The 19,808-nt window shown below is 56.8% G+C and overlaps 1 protein-coding gene across 3 annotated transcripts; it reads right to left on the reverse strand.

The window, feature by feature from the left end:
• Positions 1–51: 51 nt before the first annotated feature.
• On the reverse strand, positions 52–17,441 carry ELAVL3 (ELAV like RNA binding protein 3). Of its 3 annotated transcripts, none has more exons than XM_069478807.1 (7): positions 16,995–17,441; positions 10,919–11,138; positions 10,557–10,660; positions 6,656–6,809; positions 6,254–6,479; positions 5,191–5,229; positions 52–3,690 (listed from the first exon to the last, which is right to left on the reverse strand). In XM_069478807.1, the coding sequence occupies exons 1-7, from the start codon at positions 17,001–17,003 to the stop codon at positions 3,339–3,341; spliced, it is 1,104 nt and encodes a 367-aa protein (XP_069334908.1). In that variant the 5' UTR covers positions 17,004–17,441; the 3' UTR covers positions 52–3,338. The 3 variants fall into 3 exon arrangements, with proteins under 3 accessions (XP_069334908.1, XP_069334917.1, XP_069334924.1); XM_069478816.1 differs by having other exon boundaries at positions 2,188–3,669; XM_069478823.1 differs by lacking the exons at positions 5,191–5,229; positions 16,995–17,441 and having other exon boundaries at positions 2,797–3,669; positions 10,919–11,123.
• Between the last annotated feature and the right edge of the window lie 2,367 nt (positions 17,442–19,808).

A 19,808-nucleotide genomic window follows, 5' to 3' on the forward strand; every position in this document is an offset into this window, starting at 1 on the left:
GCACACCCAGACGCTCCCCCACGCCCGCGCACAGATAACCATCCACAGCCGTAAGATTCTGAACTTTTATTTTCTGGCATGAAAAGTACAAATAATTAAACAATTCCATGTAAAAGTCTGTTACCGCGGCCAGGCCTGTAATCCCGGTAATAAATAGTCTAAACGCAACGCGAAGTGTTCTTGGTGTCGGGTCGTGTGTTTCTCTTTTTTTTTGTCTTTTTTTTTTTTTTTTTTAAACAGTTCATTATCATCTCCAACATGGACTCTGTCGTGATTTGAAACCTTCCGAATAAATAACAGGATGAAGGGGAGGGCTGGAGGGGCTGCGCCCCCTCCCCACTGGCCCTGCCTCTGCCCCCCAAGGGACGTGGAAGACCCGAGCCGTTCCCCTGGGAGCCCTGGCCTGGCCCCCTGGGGTGAGGGGCTGGCCTCCAGGGTGGGGGCCTGGCTGGGCTGAGTTTAGTGTTTTAGAAAAAGAAGTCCCCTCCCAGTCTTGGGGGTGGCAGGGGGCCGAGGCCTCGGTGGGGGTGTGGGGAGGTACCCCCTCTCTGAAGCCTGGTCCCCCCAGGGTGGGGGACAAAGCCAGCCTTTATTGCTCAGACGCCTCCTGCACGCTTCCCACGCGGCCACGCGTGTTCCCACGTGCGGAGGGCGGAGAGGAGAGAGCCCCAAGAAACAGCAGGGGAGAGGGGTGGACCCGCCCGGGGGTCCCTGCCCTGCTGGAGGGGAGAGGGAAGAGGGCAGGGAGGACTTAAAACCACAAGAATAAATAGGTTCGTGTATCAAGAACAAGCTAGGGTTTCACCAGCTAAATAGACTGAAAAAATTCTCAAGACAAGAGCAAAAGTAATCCCATTAAAGACCCCGGACGTCGCTGGCCATGGGGACTGCCCCACGGAGCATGCGCCCCCGGGTGCCACTCGGCTACCATTACTGTTATTAATAATTATTATTAACTTTAATGATTCCACTTCCCCTTTTATAAATAAATTAGGCATAACCACGTCTCGGCAAAACTTAAAGAAACAAAGAGAACACCATCGTTTCTTTAACTTGCAAACTGGATGAAGTAACAGAAATATACACAAATGTCCTTACAGGGCAACAGGAATAATAAATAGTTAACATAGCAATAAGTTAAAACTACAAGAAGCTAAATTCAGCAAAAAAGTACAAGAAAGTTAACTGGTGCCAGTTTATGTCTTTTTTTTTTTCCTTTTTTTTTTTTAAATCTCTTCTGTGTGTGTTTTTTCCTTTTTTTTTTTTGTCGCTGTTTTTTGTTTTTCTTCTCTTCTTTGTATTTTTTGTCACTTTTTTGATTTTTTTTTCTTTTTGTTCCTTGCAGCAGAAGCTCCACAGACGTTTAATAACAACACCGGGAGGGGGAGGGGAGAGAGAGCTGGACGATCAGATAGGGCCATGGCCAGACACCAAACGTGGGGACACCAGGGGGCGGGGGTGGGGTGGCGGGGGCAGGAAGGCAACTTAACTATAGCTAAAGTCGGGGTTTTGCAATTCTCAGTTCGGACTGGGCCTGCTGAGGGGGGCAGGGACGGTGCAGGGGCTCCCAGGGGCTCTGGCCTGTGGCTTCTGTTGGAATTTGATTATTATTATTATTATTTTAAAAACAAAATCAGGGAGAAGCAAAGTCCAGACAGAAGCCAGGGCCGGAGCTCGGCATGGGGGCTGTGTCCACTGCGCTCACCTATCTGGAAAGACGAAAAAAACCCAACAAACCAAAAGTGGGTAGGTAGGTGACAAGTGGACAGGAAGGTTCGTGGGGCTGGGCCCCCGAGGCCCATCCACCCTGGGCCTGGCGGGGAGTGCTGGGTGCCAAGGGAGGCCTGGCACTAGTGGGGGAGGCTCAGAGCTGGGCCTCCCCGTCGGCTTTGTGGGCCATGGCCTTGGCCCAGGGAGGCTTAGCCCCAGGGGCAGGGGGGTCCTTTGGCCTCAAGTGTTGGTGGGGGGGCTGCCTCCAGCCCACCGTGACGCCAAAGTGGAACGAGGTATCGTGTGTCTGGATGCATGGACGCTGTGTGTGCACGCCTGTGTTCGTGGGCGGCAGGGAGACCACCGAGGGTCCAGGAGAGAGCTCTGCAGAGAAACCGGGGCAGGCGCATGGGGGGACCAAGAGGGTGCGAGAGTGACCGGGCGGGGTCTGGGGTGGGACCTCCTGCCTGGGCCTGTGGGATGCTATGGGCATGTCTGTGTGTCCCTGGGCGGTGTGTGTGTGTTTCTGTGTCTGGGTGTTCAGATTTGATGTCCAAATATATCTGCCTCCATTGTCACGTGCGCACGTGGACTGACGGACGTATCCTCGTGCTCACACGTGTGTGCCCACGTATGTCTGCGCCCACATTTGCCCACGTCCACGCTGCTGTAGCCCCAACTCCTATCTCTTTCTGTCTAATCCTGTCCCTGTGTCTGAGTGTGGCCAGCGAGTCCCTCAGCGTGTCCAGGGCGCGTCTCTGTCCGTCTGCGCTGCGGTGTGTCCCGGGGTGTGAGTGTGTCCCCTTGTGTGGCTCTGCGTGGTTGTTTCTCTGTGTGGCCTCCCCCCAGTGTGGACTCCCAGACCCTCAGCCCCACCCCCTGGCATCCCCCTGCCCCAGTTGGTAAACATAACCTGCCAAAATATTTTCTTTTTTTTTTTTTGTCTTTTTTTTGTGTTTTTTTTTTTTCAAGTTCAAGAATCCCCAGTAAAAATTCTCCACGAGGTCTTTTTCCCTTTTTACAAAAATAGAGTTTTTCTTAAGACCCCTCCCTCCCACCCCCCTTTTTTTTTCATTTTGTTTCTGCTTCCAGCCCCCTCCCCGGCTCCCCACGTTCCACCGAGGGGGCCCTGGGCTGGGGGTGCCCACACCGCCTCCTCACGTGTCACCTTTTTGGGGATTTTTAAACCTGTTCCCTCTCCCCAAGCCCACCTAGGTGTTGGGGAAGCCTGGGCAAGGGGGCCTGGGAGGGCACCCCCAGTGCCCCCCAAGCCACCCCACGGAGGGTGGCTGAGGGTTGGGTGGGGGCACACCTCTGCGTTCTTTTTAGCCGAAAAAAGAAACAAAAACCTTCGCCATGAACCAAACCAAGATGAGAGAGTGACCAGCTCAGCCTGGGGTGGGGGCAGGAGGATGGGGCAGGGGACCCCCGGGCACCCCCATTCCCGGCACACCCTCCCACCCCCAGAGTGCTGTGCTCACCCTGTGGCTTCGCAGGGATGCGGGTCCCTCGCGTCGTCCGTGGGTCTGCCTGCGCTGTCTCTCTGGGCCCTTTCTCTCTCTCTCTCTCTCTCTCTCTCTCTCTGCTGCCCGGGGAGGGGTGGGAGGATGGGCGGGGAGGGCGGCGACTCAGGCCTTGTGCTGTTTGCTGGTCTTGAAGGACACCTGCAGGACGCGCTCGCCCAGGCGGTAGCCGTTGAGGCTGGCGATGGCCATGGCCGCCTCGTCGTAGTTGGTCATGGTGACAAAGCCGAAGCCCTTGCACTTGTTGGTGGTGAAATCGCGGATGACCTTGACGTTGGTGACGGCCCCGAAGGGCCCGAACAGCTGCCACAGCACACTCTCGTCCGCCTCGGGTGACAGGTTGTACACGAAGATGCACCAGCCGGCGCCCGCCGCGCCCCCTGACAGGCCCACGCCCGCGAGGCCGCTCATGCCGTCGATGGCGATGGGCGAGAACCTGGCGATGAGCGAGAGGGGACTACTTTGGGGGTCACGCGGGCTCTGCCCTGACCCCCTGCATGCCTCCGACCCCCTGGCGACCCCTGACACCTTCAGGACCCCTGACTGTGCTGTGACACCTGCACTAACCACGTGGTCTCCATCTCTGACCCCATCTGAAACCTCAACTCTGACCCACTGACCTATAACCCTGTCTTGACTCCTGACCTCTACCCTGTGACCTTTAACCCTGTTGGTCCCAACCCTCCACACCCCACGTGGCAGGAGGCTCATCCTGGAAGTCCCATTCATTCAGCCCTCAGCACAGCTGTCACCTTCTTGGGCAGCCTCTGACTCCACCAAGTGACCCCCTTGGCCCCCCTGCCCCCTCCAGCCTTTTCCTGTCCAAATCTTATCTGTTACTGGCTCCATCCTTCCTGCGAGGGCTTGTTGCCTGCTGGTCCCCAGCCCCAGGGCAGTACCTGGGAGGTGTTTGTTGAGTGAATTAATGAAACACTCGAGAAGTATTTGTTGAACGAATTAATGAAAGGACAGAACTGTCCTTCCACATTCCCCGCATTCCTCACTGGCTACCTGCCCTCCAACCGAACCCCTCCACTAGAGGGGAGGACCCCGAGGGCCTGAAGCATTTGAACTTGACTGCGCGGTCATTCTCCATGCCCTTGCACGGGCCGTTCCCGCTGCCAGGAGCTCCCTTTCCACCCTGCCCCGTGTCTTGACGCCTCTGCACTGATGTCACCTCAGATGGGTCAGCAGGAGGTCCCTGCTGGGTCTCCATCACCCCTTATCCCTGCCCCTTGCACAGCGCTTACCATTGTTCATTTACCTGTCCCCTCCCCCACTAGACTGAGCTCATGAACAGTAACGACATCACGATACTGGCGACCCTTTATCTAGAGCGCTCCCTAGGTGCCAGGCACTGTGTGTTCAGTACCACTTCCTGTCCCCGAGGGTCCAAGTCTGCCCAGACCACGCCGGGTCCCCGGCCCTCAGCCAAGTGCCTGGCTGGCACTCGACCCGCTCAACAGCTTGTTACGCAATAAACATGGGGACCTTTACAAGGTCAGGGACGTGGCCAGTGCTATGCTGCGGGGGCCTCGAAGTTTGTCCCCGACTTCAGGGCAGAAGGGGTGATTTTGCGACCCTCGGCAAGGATCAGTAGTGGCCAGGGGGAAATCAGACACTTAATGTGGGAACCATGGGGCATGACTTTGCCCTGGGCAACGCCACCTGACAGTCACTGGAGTGGAGAAAGGAAACCAGAAAGGGCCTCAGATGGCACCCCCGTCCCCCGGACCCACACGTTTTTGTGGCAGCTGCTATGCCCCAGGACCCCCAAAGAAGCGACCTTACAGGGTAGAGAGGACCCGAGAGGGAGAACCCCTGGGAACACCTGATGTCACATTTCTCAACGGCCTTGCTACTCCCAGACCGGGTAGACACGCCAAGCCTGCAATCCTGGGGGCGTCAGAAACAGGGCCGGTGACAAGTAGGGACAGTGGGCCGGGGGCATTGTTACCTCTTGACTCCGTAGGCCATGTTGAGCAAATTGTCCAGCCTGCGGAGGCAGAAGCAGTGGTCAGAGGTGGCCTCCGGACACGCCCTCGTGCTGTGATGACACCACCAGCCAGTGGCCTACCCTCCCCGCCCCCACCCGGCAGGCCTGCAGCAGAGCCCTCCCCCTCGCCTGCCCGCTCCCCGCCTGGCTGGACACCGCCTGGCACGGAACCGCGGTCACTCGGGCACTGCCTCTCGCCTGCCCTGCCGTCCTCGTCCTCCCCCTCCCGGCCGGCGCATCCTGTCGGGGCCCAGGGGCTGGGATCTCTGGGGAAGGATAATTTCCAACAAAGGCGACAGTAACAAGCCCAGCCAACTCTCTCGGCGCGCTTGGGTGGCAGGAGTGGGGGGGAAGTAACTTGCCACGGCCACCCAGGGCCCACAAGGGGCTTCCATTGTCCCCACTTTGAGTGGCCAAGAGTTCTGACTCACTGGGGATCCTGGGTTTGAGTCTCTGCGCTGCTCTGTTTGGGTGGGGCAAGCCACAACGCCTCTCTGTGCCCCAGGGTCCCCGTCTATAAAAATGGGAACACAAGCTTCCAGCTTATCCAGTTGTGTTGCAGAATAAAAGTGTGTCTAGCAGGCAGCGGGCACTCATGAAATGTTTGGTGTTGTTATTACAGATACGGAGCCGGGTGCAGTGGCTCACGCCTGTAATCCCAGCACTTTGGGAAGCTGAGGTGGGAGGATTGCTTGAGCCCAGGAGTTCGAGACCAGCTTGGGCAACATAGCAAGACCCCATCTCTACAAAAATTAAGCTGGACCCTGATCATGTTGACTCCAAAATCCTTAAGGCCAATAATGCCAATCATAGTGGCTAGCACACATTGAGTGCCTGCTGTATACGACGGCCTGGCCTTGGCACCTGAAAGATGCATCTCTTTGCTGCTCTCAGCAGTCCCAGGGTGTGGGCGCTGTCGGAGTCCCTCTGCTCTGCAGGAGTGGGCTTCAGGGGGGCAGTTGCAAGCCTGGGTCACTGGGTCTGGGAGTCTAGAGGGTGCCTGGGTGGGTGGCAGGGGGCTCACCGGAAACGCTGCGTCTGATGGTGAAGGGGCCCCGCGTAGCGCCGGGCAGACGACTGGTAGAGGTGAGTGAGCAGCGCCTGCCCGGTCTTCTGACTCGGGTTGTTGGCAAACTTGACCGTGATGGGCTCAGCCGCGCCCAGCGGCTTCTGCCCATTCAGTCCTTTGATGGCCTCCTCAGCCTCAATCCTCTTGTCAAAACGGATGAATCCCACACCCCGAGAGACACCTGCCAGGGGGAGAGGGTGCCCTGTCACAAGGACTCTGTCCTCTCCTGCGTGGCCACCTCCTCCCCAACCGCCCCGTTTCTTGCCCCGGCATTCGCGGTGTCTCCCTTCCTGTCCCACCTCTGTGCCTTTGCCCAGCACCTGCCCGCTCTGGGCGCACCCGCCCCGGCAGCCTGACCTGTGACCTGGTCCACCAGGATTCGAGAGGTGATGATGCGGCCGTACTGGGAGAAGAGCTGTTCCATCTCTTTCTGACTCATGGTCTTCGGTAGCCCGCTGACGTACAGGTTGGCATCCCTGATGGACGCCGAACTGGGTCTGGCATAGGACACCTAGGTGAGGGGGCCAGACGGACGGCGGTGAGGAGACCCATGTCACGGAGTCCCAGAAATGCCTCATCATCCATTCACTCAATAAATATCTCCTGCATCGTCACCACGGGTGGGGCTGAGCCAGGCATGGGAGAGGGGCTGTGACAATGTGTTCCTGCCTGCATAGAGTGGTAAGGAGGGGACCTGTCGCCAGAGGTCACAAGTCTCCCTGGGGACCTTGGAGACCCTCAAATACCTAGCTCACATCCTCATGCTTTTTTTTTTTTTTTAGAGATGAGGCCTTGCTGTGTCACCCAGGCTGCAGTGCAGTGGCACCATCATAGCTCACTCCAGCCTCAAACTCCTGGGCTCGAGGGATCCTCCTGCCTCAGCCTCTCAAAGCGCCGGGATTACAGGAGTGAGCAACCATGCCTGGCCTCACCCTTATGTTTGATAGTCCATCAACAAACATTGATTCTTCCCACTCCTTTGGAGGGTGAGCCTGGGGCACTGGCCCCTCTGTTCTAGAATACTACACTGGGTGCCTACCACCCCCCGCTGGGGACTCAGGTCTTTAGCCACCAGCTCCATGCTGGCGACTGCCAAATGTTGCCCCGATCTGCACACCTGTGTGGCCCCTGCCGCCAGGTGCCCCGTGTGAGGGTGTCGCAGGCGCTTCACACTCAACATGGCCACAGCCAGCTCCCAACCACCTCAAACCTGCCCTGACTCAGCAACAGCTGCTCTGTCCTCCTGCGTACTCACATTCCCAGCTTTGGGTTGGCCTCGAAACCACTCTTCCTTCCCACTCACATCCAATCCCCCATAAATCCTATGGGCTCCACCTTCCTCCTTATCTGGAATCCACACACTTCTCCCTACTTCCAGCCAGCCCCCGCCATTGATCACCTGGACAGGTGCAGCAGCCTTGGCCCTCCCCGCTCTTCAGTCTGTTCCCCTTGCAGCAGCCAGAGGGGGCCTGTGAGCGCCTGAGTCAGGTCATGTCCCTCCTCTGCCCACAACCCTCCATGGCTCCCACCTTCCTCAGTGCTAACTAAGGCCAAAGTCCTTCCCTTGGCTCACAAAGCCCTGCACACTCTTTCCCATCTCCTCCCTGCCTTCATATTCCCCCTGGCCCCCCTTCAATTGCTCTATTCCAGCCACAGGGGCCTTCTCCGTTTTCCCCAAACCCACCAGCCATGTCCCAGCCCCAGGGCCTTTGCAACTGCTGTTCTCTCTGCCTGCAACTTTCTTCCTCCTCTTTCTTCTCCAAGGTCTCAGTTGAAATTTCCTCTCTGTCATCTCCCACCTGAATTTGGTCCCCCCTCATCTCCACCCCTACTACTTTTTTTCGAAGCACCCCCTCAGTTGGGAATTAGACATGTTTTAGTTCCATCCTTTGATCTGTGTTATTAATTATGGTCTAACCCAACAACGAAACTGTCTCTGTAGCTGTTTAAAAAATGGTGGACATTGCATGGAATTGTCTAAGCTCAAAAAAAAAAAAAAAGTTGGACATGTATATTTCTTTCCCCCAAACAGTGGCGGGCATTGTAAAGTGGGGCGAAGAAAAGTCTATTTACAAAGCAATGAGGACTATGTGACCCCATCTCATTGTGTGTGTCAGTGTCGCCGAAATGTGGCGTGGAAACCCACCCCACCAAATGCTGAGTGGGTGACCTGTCGCTGGTGGGCAGAGAGGGCCATGAACAACCCTCCTCCTTATTTTTATGATGTTGATTTTCTATTTCTTCTAAATTAACCTCTGGGTAGACAGAGGTCGTTGTCAAAGGCCCGGCTTTTGTGTGGGATGCTGAGCTGTGAGGGTGTGTATGCCTTCATTAGAAATAACTAATTAAAAAAGAAACGAAAGAAACCAGGTGTGGGTGAATTCGGGGTGCTTGTGGGCAGTGGTGTCTAATTCCACTAATGCAATTGTGTGCACCAGGAGATAAAAGACAAACATATCTGCCTGTGTTATTTCTCTAATGGTAGTCTTAAAAATCATGCCGTGTATTTGATGGTTTTCTCTCCCCCATGCCCATGGAGCCGGGAGCTGTGAGCAGTGAGCACTTGCTGATGGATCAAATTTGGGGGTGGGTTTTTGGGATCTTGGGGTCTGGCATCATCTGAGGCAGAGTAGGTTTTGTTTTGTTTTTCATTTGAGAGTCTTGCTCCGTCATCCAGGCTGGAGTGCAGTGGTGCAGCCATAGCTCACTGCAGCCTCCAACTCCTGGGCTCAAACAATCCTCCCGCCTCAGCCTCCCAACTAGCTGGGACTATAGGTATGCGCCACTATGTCCAGGTAATTTTTTTATTTTTTGTAGAGATGAGGTCTTGCTATGTTGCCCAGGCTGGTCTCTAATTCCCGGCCTCAAGTGATCGATCCTCCCAAACTGCTGGGATTACAGGTGTGGACCCCCATGCCTGGCCTCAGAGCAAGTTTTCACGGGCTTTTCCCAGCCCTCTGTGACATGGGCTCCCCAAGGGCAGGGACAGGTCAAATTCCTCCTGCATCCCCACCCTGGGATGGGGCCTGGCACACAGGAAGCAGCTGGAAATATTTCGGTCAGAATATTCTGTCAGAGCACCCGGTGGGGAGTGAATCTCAGTACCGGGCTCAGAACCACACGCCCGTCACAGACACAGTCACAGCACCGCACGAGCACACGATGCCACACACCTTCCACCCGAACGGGGCACAGGTAGCCACACCCACAGAACATCACCGAGGCACACAAACACCCTGTCAGAGCCAGGCACCCCCTCCCAGGCCCCACCAGGTCACAGCTGGAGTTGCAGTGTGTCACAAAGCACCTGTCAAATAAATACCACATCCTACAGACACAGGGGCACGCCCAAAGTCTTAAATAGCTAGATCGACTCAAGGACGGCCACTCTGTGGACACCGTGTCCCACAACAACTGTGTCCCAGCCAGAGCCATAATGAGTGAGTCACAAGATACCTGGACCATAAACACTGCATGTCACAGTTCAGGGTGACAAACACACACACACACACACACACACACACACACTGCATCTCACCATCACGCCCTGGGGTTTTTAGGTCTAGTCGGCCATGGAGGGACCCATCAGGTCATGACCTCATTTCTCCCCCTACCTCCAGTCCCCCACACCACGGAAAGGAAGAGATTCCTGCACCTCCATTCCCACCTTGAACCGGGGCCCAGATGGGCACCCCACACCCCTGCCCCCCCCAGGCTCCAGGAGCAGATTTGCAGGGCGGAGCCCAAACACCCCCAGGCAACCCAGAGAGGGGGGTTTCCATGGCGATTCCCCCCCAGGGAACCCAAGCCTGCAAGGTCCCAGCTGCAGCTGCTGAGAGGGGAGGTCAGGGGGGAGGGGCATTGCACAAAGGCGGGGGAGGGGCCCACCCCTAATCCCGCCCTCCCAGACCCTAATTAGTTTCCAGATGGCAGATGGGCCCCCACCCCCATTTCCATGACAAAGGCAGGGGTGGGGGGGGTGGCTCACAGGACCCTGGTCACTCTGTCCTACCTCCAGGCCCTGGCTGACTCCCTGAGCTTCCAGAGAACTTGGGGCAGGTATTGTCACCATTGCCAGTTGAGGAAACTGAGGTTCAGAGAGGCAAAGCCATTGGCATCCCCTCCCTACCGGGTGGCCCAGCTGGGCTCCCCATGAGCTGTGAAAGGGGGTGGAGGAACGGATGTAGGGGGTGGCAGTGGGAGGCTGGGGACAGTCAGGGTGGGCAGTCACAGGGGGACTGGGGAATGAGGCACCAACCTTAATGGTCTTCGTCTGCAATTTGAGGCCATTGAGGGTGTTGATGGCTTTGTCTGCATCGTTGGGGTCAGAATAGTTCACGAACCCATAGCCAAGGCTCTGCCCTGTGAGCAGGACAAGGATGAGGACTTGCCAGTGTCCTTCTGAACCCAGGCCTGAGAGACTGAACCCTCCCCACCAAGATCCCACCCTCGTGTTTCCCTACAACACCTGCCGCCATCACTCCCAGAGTCAAACCTATCTTCCCATCAAACCTGAGACCACCTCTTGTCCCTGATGTCCCTGAGACACCCCACTGAGGGTCACACCTGCCCTCATCACACCTGTATTCCCTCCCCTCCAGCCACCTCCAGCAGCCACACCTGTGATCTTGTCCCGAACCAACTTGCAGGACTCGATGTCACCAATGCTGCCGAAGAGACTCTTGAACTCATCCTGGGTCATGTTCTGGGGCAGGTAGTTGACGATGAGGTTGGTCTTGCTGTCATCAGTGGCTCCGTTTGTACCAAGGAGTGGCCCGTTGGGCAGGGCCGGGCCGGCCGGGCCCCCCCCCACCTGAGACTCCATGGCCCCCAGTATCTGCTGGAGACAACAGGTCGCACCGGCTCACCGCCCAGTCCCCACACCAGGGACCTGCCGGAATGAGGAGTGGCTTGGTGGTGACAGATTAGCCACGTCTACTATGGGCTTTGTCATGGGGAATGGGGAGTGGAGGAGGGGACACCTTATTATTGTAAAAATCCCTTCCATTTACCAGAAAAAGCACGGGGCAAAAAAAAGCACCCGATGTGATTTTAACATGAGAAATTCCATCTGCAAATACCACATACACAAAGAAAGATCTAAAATCAATCTATGCATTTTCAGAATAATAGAAATGAACGCTTTTGTCTTCAGAAGAAGAAATCTAACACTTTTAGTAGCTTTGAAGCCCCCACATGCCCTTCCCTAATCTTATTTCCTTCCTCCCACCAAACATAATTCCTATCTCAAATGTGTTAATATTTCTTTTGCTTCATACATAATTTTCCTAGTAGGTATTTACCCTCATAGTTTTCCCATTGAGCTATTTTGTTTTATTTTTTTAACATAAAATACCTGCATGTAATGATAATTTTATTTTCTCCTGTTATTTATTTTTCTTGTCTTATTGCAGGGGCTACAATGTGATAGTGGCTTCATCATTCTTGATGGTAAAAGACATGATTTAAACATTTCACAGCTAAACATGATCTTTACTATGGGTTTTTTCTAGATGGCCTTTATCAGGTTAAGAACATTTTCTTTTATTCCTAGTATCCTAACAAGATTTTTTTTTAAAAAAAGAAGAATGGATGTTGAATTTTATTAAAAATTTTCTACATCTACGGAAATGATTTTAGTTTTAATATATTAATGTCATCAATGATATTAATTGATTTTCCAACATTACATCAACTTTCCTGGGATATACCAAACTTGGTCATGCATATTGTAGTTTTGTTTATGTATATTGCTTGATTTAATTTGTTGAGTTTTTTGGTGGTTCCTTGTTTAGTATTTTTAAATGTCTATGTTCAGGAAGATATACTGTTTTTTATTTAATTCACACAAAGACTGTAAAAGGTAGAAGTTAATCTTGCTATGATGGATGAGGAATCTGAGCTCAGAGATGTTAAAGAACTTGCTAAAGTCACACAGCGTTATCAGTTGTGGCACTGGAACTCCAATGCAGCCATCTCCAGACCTATGATTTTCTGACTATGACAGTCAACCCGGCTGCTACTGGCTCTGACGACTCAGTACGTGTCCTTGGATATGCCCCTTGGGACCTCTGTTTCAGTTTGCTGCAAACACAAAACAACTGGTAATGGCTATTTGCAGGGCTGCGTAGAGGAGAATTTTAAAGCCGCATCTGGGCTTAGCTGGAAACAGTGCTGGGATTGACTGGCATTGCCTGCCATGGGCTCAGGAAGGTCAAGTAGCCAGCATTTCCTTACATCTTCTATAGCATCGTTGGCAAACAGGCTGACCTCACTCAAAAACCCAAATCAATTGGTAGAGTCTTCCTAGAGGGGTGAATTAAGAAGGATGCAGAAGCCACGTCTAGTTTCAGCAAGGAAGACCACTGTGATGGATTAGCCATGTCTGCTGGGGCCACAGAATCAGAAACAGCCAGCAGTTACCCACCATCTCGCCCACCTCTGACTCAAGATCCAACAGCATAATTGTTCCCAAATATTGGGCACTAGTGTGTGCCAGCCACTGTGCAAAGTACTCCATGTGCAAATTTTCTTTTCTCATTCACAACCCTTTTAAAAAGAGGAGTTTCCCTCCTCCACCACACCCCCACTTAATACATGAGGAAACTGAGGTTAAGAGATATTTTAAAAATTGCCACAGAGCATGCATCATGTAAACAGTGGAACAGGAGTTTGCCCATGAGTTTTTCTGACCCAGAGTCTGTATTTCCTACTTCCACTGCCAACCAAGACTGGTGCCAGCTGTAACATTTCCCAGCTCTATGTCCTCAGATAGATCACTCAATGCTTCTGGGCCTCTGCTCCACCTTGCTGTGAACTCCAATTTATAGGCACAGTGGCCGGGGGAAGGATCTGTAAACCACAAGTGAGTGTTGCTGGAAAGCACTCTGGGATCGGTTAGCCATGTCTGCCATGGGCACAACCACAGAAAGTTGAAGTAGGCTTGTCGCGTCCACCATCCCTGCCTCATAATACTGCTATTAATAATCATTCCATGACACTGAGAATCTATCGTGTGCCAGGCACTGTGACAAGCACTTCAAGGCATCATTTCACTTATTCTCCCAACAATCTTGAAAAACAGAGAACACATTCACCATTTTACAGGTGAGGAAACTGACCTCAGAGACATTGGGTGATTATGAATGGGAAACTTGATTTCAAACCTGGACCTGTTTAGTTACAGAGAGATTTTCATCATTATGGCCGAGGCACTGGGGTGGCTCTGCCTGTTATAACCGTGTGTCCTCAGGAGTGATCTTTGGTTTTCCTTGGGTCTGTTTCCGTCCCACTTACTCTTATAAAAAGAATGGTGGGGATGGTCAACTCTCCTACATCTCCAATCAGCTGAGAGTGGCTCCCTGGGGGGCCACCTGGTGGAGTACTCTGAAGTCACATGACGAGGCTCATGAGGAATGCCCACTGAGTTGATTAGCAATGTCTGCCACAGGCGCCTGCAGTGAAGCAGCAACATGCACACCACAGATCTGCATTCCGGTCTTGTGACATTAACACTTTACTAATAGCATAGTCACGAATGGAGGGCTATGAGTTTGCAATGTCCCAGACAAAATTCCTTATGGAAAACTTCCAGGTGAGTCTCCTGATGTTGAATGTTATAAGAATCTTTTCTCCACCAAACGCATGAGGAAATGGAGTTTCAATGAAGGACCTGCACAAAGTTCAGTTGGGACTTGCATGGGGTTGACACATGCAAGAGAATTCAAATCCAGGATTCGGACTCTGGTGTCCACTCTCCTAACCAAAAGGCCAATAATTAATATAAAAAATAGTAACAGAAAAGCAAAGCTGTACCTACTCTATGCTGTGCCCTGGGCATCACAACACTGAAACTGACTGCCAGTTGAATCTATTCATTCAATTCAACAAATATTTACTGAGGGCTACCACACACCAGCAGCTGACACCACCCTTCTCACTGCTGTCCTCTGATGGTCATGTCACCTCTTGGGCCTCTGTCCCTCTGTCCCTCCAACAAAGGTATGGCACAGAGGTCTTCCATGTATGGAGATGGATTCTGAATTCCCATCCAGGCTTAGCGACATAGGCTTCTGTGATGGGTTGATACTATTTGCTATGGGAGCCCAAATAAGCAACCAGTAGTACACAAGTGCCTGCTCCTGGACATGCTAGAGCCGTTTTTGAACCCCCACTGAGCATGTGCAAAAGTTTTCCTTGACTTCCCACAACCACACTGGAAGGTGGAGGAGGTATGCTCCATTTCTCAGATGGAGAAACTGAGGGTCAGTCAGAGGGACTTGCCTAAGGTGACAGGAGGAGGTGGAAGGGACGGAGTCAGCATTTCACTCCTGATCTGATGACCCCAGAACGCACAGAGTTACCGGCTGCCCCTCCCCCAATGCTGTCCCCAACCTGGATGGAGTTAAGAGGTGACTGGGTGGGTCAGAGCCAGGTTCCTGAGGCCCAGCCAACTAATCTCACCACCACCGCATCTCCCTCCCATCTGTGCTGAAGCTTAGCAGGGACCAGTGTCGCCTTTCCTCTGAGCCGGCTGAGCTGATAATGGGATCAGATTGGAGAAGGCCACACCCGCCCTGCAGTGAGTGTGTGGCCTGGGATGGTGGCAACATGGGCATCAAAGGGACCTTGAGGGCTGGCCCCAGACAGAGATGGGGGAGGGGGTAACGTCAGAGGGGCGGAAGGAGGGCAGGGATCTTCCTTCCCATTCTCTGGTTCTTTCCGGTCTCTCTCTCCCCCTCTTTCAGTTTCCCTCTCCCTCTCTCGCCTTCCGTCCCTCCCGGAACCCTCCTTCTCCCTTTCCCTCTCAGCACTCTCTCGCCAACTCTTTTCCACCATTGCACACACATCTGACATATGGATTTTGCAGTGGACACACCTGAGGCCACTTGCTTCCTCAACCCTCCCACGTCTGACCCCGTTGGCTTCCAGCGGCGCCCCCTGGCCCCAGTCACAGTGACAGATGCCTGGATACCCGCGACAATAGGGCATTGAGTGGCTACGCATGGTAAGGCTGGGCCACCACGTGGTGCTGACTGGGCCTCCTACTTCTGGGACCTTCTTCCTCCATACAGTGCCCTCACGGTCTCCATGGATTCCCTCACTTCCTCCCAGCCTGTCCCCAGGTTAGGTCTCTGCTTGAGTGCCCCCCGCATTGGAGAACCCAGGCCCCCAAGGGCCTCAAAGCCCTTGTGTGACCTCTGGCCACACCCTCTTCCCCTTTGTGCATTATTTCTGTTTCAAATGGGAGGGGGCACTCATCAGGGGACGCCTAGGAGATACTGGACTGTCGTGGGAGGTCAGAGGGTCCTCAGGAGGCCACGTCCAGTTCCCAGACCTGGGTGAACAGCATGAGGTTCAGAGAGGGGAAGGAGCTGGCCTGAGGTCACACAGCAGGTGAGCCTGCCTCTGGGGCCTCATTGCTCAGAGCCAGGTGGGCGGGTCCCAGGGTCCAGGAGGGGAGTGAGAGCTGAGCACGCCCCCACCCACTGTGCTGGCCGCGACTCGAAAGAGAGGCCCAGGGAGAGACACAGTGTACAGAGACACACACGCAGAGACCGAGAGATAGGAAGAGCGGAAGACGGAGGCCCAGGCGCCGGGACCAGACAAAGGACGAGCGGCGGCGCGGGGAGCGGAGTCGCGCGGCAGGGGCGGGGGTGGAGCAGGGGTGGGGCTATAACTGGCCAGCCCCGCCCCCGGGATACGCCCGGGCTGCCGAGTGGAAATCCGAGGGCTCGGGCGAGGCCGGGCCCCGGGGGCCCCAGGGGGCGGGGCCTAGATGGGCGTGCCCGGGCGTGGCTAGACAGGGCGTGGCCGGGCGGGAGGGGCCGCGCGCTCGGGAGCTGACCAGCTCCGTGGCTGCTGAAAGCACCGAGAGCCGGGCGAGTGGCGCGGGCTGGCGGGCGCGCTCAAGGTCACCCCGCGGCCCAGAGCCCTGGCGGGGTGGGGCGCCTGGACCTGGCTTAGGGGAACTGCCTCAGCCCCCTACCCCATCTCCCGAGGGGGCGGGGGCCCAGGAGCCAAGAAGTCTCCCCACCCCCCCGCGGGCGCTCCTCTCCCCTCCCCCTCCCCGCAGCCCGAGGCGCCCGCGCGAGGCTACGGCCCGCGAAGAAGCGCCGAGAAACAAAGGGACGCGGCAGCGGCGGCGGCGGGCCCGCGGGGCCTCCGGGCGCGCCCCCTCCTCTCCCCTCCCCGCTTGCCGCAAGGTCGACGGGCGCGAGGACGAGACGCCCGCCTTCCGGGCGCGGCCGAGGCCCGAGGCGCGCGATCCGACGCCGCCCGCTTCCCCAGGGCACTCGGGGACGCCTTGCCGCCTTGGCCTGGCCCAGCACCAGTGATCGGGGCCCTGCGTTTGCCTGGGCGGCCTGCCGGGTCTGGGCCTGGATGAAGGAAGCATCCTCCGCCGCCGCGGCCCCTCCCCCATTAGGCCCGTTGGAGAGGGGGCACTCCCGCCTCCAGGGCGGTGTAGGGCGCCCCCCGAATCGCAGCCCGACTCCCCAAATACTTTCAGGCCAGGCTCTAAGGGCCCTCAGCACTCTGGGCGCGGCTCTGCCCACTCTCAGGCCCCGAGGCTCGGTCCTACCCCCCCACCTGGGCCTAGCTAGGCCTGGTCCTACCCCCCCCCTCCAATCTCCGCGGAGCCTGGGCCCAACCCCTCGCCGCCCCGGTTCCCTCTCGGCGACAGGGGAATACCTACAGTGACCATTCTTGTGTGCCCGGCGGGCGCGGTCCGTGTTGAGGGCGGCTCCGGGGGTCGTGCACTCCTAGGGGGGCGCCCGATGCTCACGCCGGGGTCCCGCCCGAGCGACCTCTGGTGCGGCCGCTGCAGATGTGGCGATGAAGGTGGCGGCTCCCTCGAGGGCCAGGGACGGGCCCGAGCCCGGGGATGCGCGCGCGGATGACCGGGCCCCGGGGTGGCCTGCGGGCAGCAGGGGAGGGAAAGAGGGAGCGGGCGCGGGGTTGAGGACGCCCCCTGCGCGGCCCCGCGGGGCCCGGGGAGGTTGCGCTTCCCGACAGAGATCGCGGCGCGCTGCTTTTCGCCGCCGCCCCTCGGTTGGGCCTGTCCGGTCTCGGGTGCTCAAGTCCTCTCCCCTCGCCCACCCTCCCTCCCTCCCTCCGGCCCGCGCTGCGCGCTCCGCGCTCTGGGCCGCGCCGCCGCCGCCCCCAGCCCTTTATAGCAGCATCTGCCAGCGCCGGCGTCGCTTATTGGCTGCCGCGACCGAGCCCCGCCTCCTCGCGGCGCCCGACGGCGCGGCAGGTGGAAGCGAGCGCACGCTGGCCGGGACTCCGCACCCCCAAAAAGCACATCCCTGGAGCTCGGGTAGCCAGATTTGGGCCTGGCTTCTCTCGTAGCCACTGCTTCCTGCCTTGGCAGCCCTTCTTGGGCGGGCTTTCTGCCCGGGTGACAGAGCCGGTTCCCCTCCGCGGTCCAGCACCTAGAGCTGGAGGAGCGAAGAGAGAGAAGAGGTAGCGGTGGCCCGAATGTGCGACCTTCCGGAGGCGCTGTCCACCGAGGGGACTGGAAGGGAACGAGGAACCAATATTTCAGTAGGCAGAGGCCTGGGTGCCCAGATTTGGAGGCACCAGGTGTAGCCCCCTTCAAGGCCACGGTGGGAGGGTAGGGGTGGCTAGGGTGGCCCTAGTCTGCCTGCGGAAGGAAGCTGGGACCCTGTGGATTTTGAGTGAGCTAGGTACCTCCAGGGTTCAAAAGGCCGGGACTGCACCCAGTGGAGGGGAACTCCGCACTGCTCCGAAGTGGGTGAAAAAGTTTGGGGACCAGTGTTTCAGACAATCCTCGCTGGAGACCTTCGGCTTGGGAGAACCACTGATCCTTCTCCTACCCCATAAAACTAGGGTGGGCGGATCTGACTCGTAAATGTCCTGGCTTTCTGGGTTCGTGATTGGTCCTCCTGACTGTGCAGTCATGCTCCCTCTCTGCGAGGGGGGCCCTAGCCTCTCTCTAAGGCGTTGGGGGTGGCGCAGCCTCCTTTGGTGAGCGGACGCACGTGTATGTTTACGTCGGGGGCCGCAGCGAGACGCGGGAACAAGCATTCATTGGAGCAGAGATGTCTCCGAGTGAGGCTTCAGCACTCCAGAAAGCAGTCCGACGGCCGGGTCCACGGTGCTGCGGGCCAGGTAGACCGGACCCCCTAGCTGCAGAGCCGCAGCCCCCACTCTATCCTTGTTCCCGCACGCCCCTTTAGGCTCCAGACTGTTAGTGCCATCAGCAGAAGAACCTAATTTGTCCAATCAGGGACGGCCCTTGAGAGAACCAATTGCCGGAAGATGCCCTAGAGATTGAGCCAATGAGAGAGTGCGCACCGGAGGTGCTGCCCACGCTGATGGAGAGCGCAGGCCAATCACAGTGGCCCGCGCAATCGGGGCGGTGGCAGTGCAGGACCCCGGGTGGCCCTTCTTGGGTTTGCCCGGGTGGCCTGGGTGCCGACGCTGGGGACCCCGAGCGATCTGTCCCCCACCTTGTGTTCCTCCCGGTTCCAGTCCTGGCGGACGCCGTGCCAAGATGGGAGAGGGGCTAGTCCCGGGCGCGCAGACCCCGCCGCTGTTCCCTTGGAAACTGCCGGCTTCAGCTGTGCAGGGCGAGCGGAGGGCACTGGCCTCCCGGGGAAAGCAGCTCGCGGGGGCGGCCCCAGCGACCGGCCTCGCTCATCCTTGTCGATTCTTCCGTCCTTAGCTGAGGCAGCCCCCGGCCCGGAGCGGAAACTGAGGCACAGCCGTGGCCCCGTCCCACCCCCGCGAGCTGGTGAGGAGCCGGAGGGGCCAATCTGCGCATGGCGCCACAGGGCTCCCCCGGGCACGTGCCCGAGCTCGCGGCTGCGGTCTCCGGGGTCACGTGGCTGCGGCCACCGGGGCCCACGCGGCTCGCGCGCCATCTGGCGGCCGCGAGTCACTCCCCGCCCCTCTCCCTAGTGGCCCGCCGGAGGAAGTGGCCTCAGCATCCCCCTCCGGGAAATGGGGCCAGGGCAGGCACTGCCAACTCCCCTCCCCCAGCGGCTTCCTGTTCTGGGAACACGCCGAGCTGGCTCCACCTCGGGGCTGTGGCACTGGCTGTTCCTTTGGCCTGAGGTTTGCCTCCCCCAGCTTTCTTCAGGGATGTATCTTTGTCATTCTGGTCTATGCGCAAATGCCGCCTCCCCAGAGAGGCCCTCCCTGACCACCGACCTAAACAGCATCCCCGCAAACCAACACATCACTATTTTCGGCCCGGCGCTTGTCACCAGCTGGAGAAGTCTCATTTAGGGGTTTACTGAATATCTCCCCAGCTCATCCTGGAGCTCTCTGAGAATGGGGGATGAGTGTTCCTCAAGGGATGAGGAGTTAAGTCTGTACATTCAGGGATCATTTCCATAGTTGGTTACTAGAGAAGTTTCTCTGAACGTGTAGAGCACCAGAAACCAGAGGAGGCGGCGCAGTGTTAAAAAAGAAAGAAAAAAAAAAGAGAGAGAGAGAGAAGGAGCAGGCATCAGGATCCCGAGTCCTGAGAGACGCCCAG

Source organism: Eulemur rufifrons, chromosome 2, assembly GCF_041146395.1.
Source record: "Eulemur rufifrons isolate Redbay chromosome 2, OSU_ERuf_1, whole genome shotgun sequence".
Classification (NCBI taxonomy): Eukaryota; Metazoa; Chordata; class Mammalia; order Primates; family Lemuridae; genus Eulemur; species Eulemur rufifrons.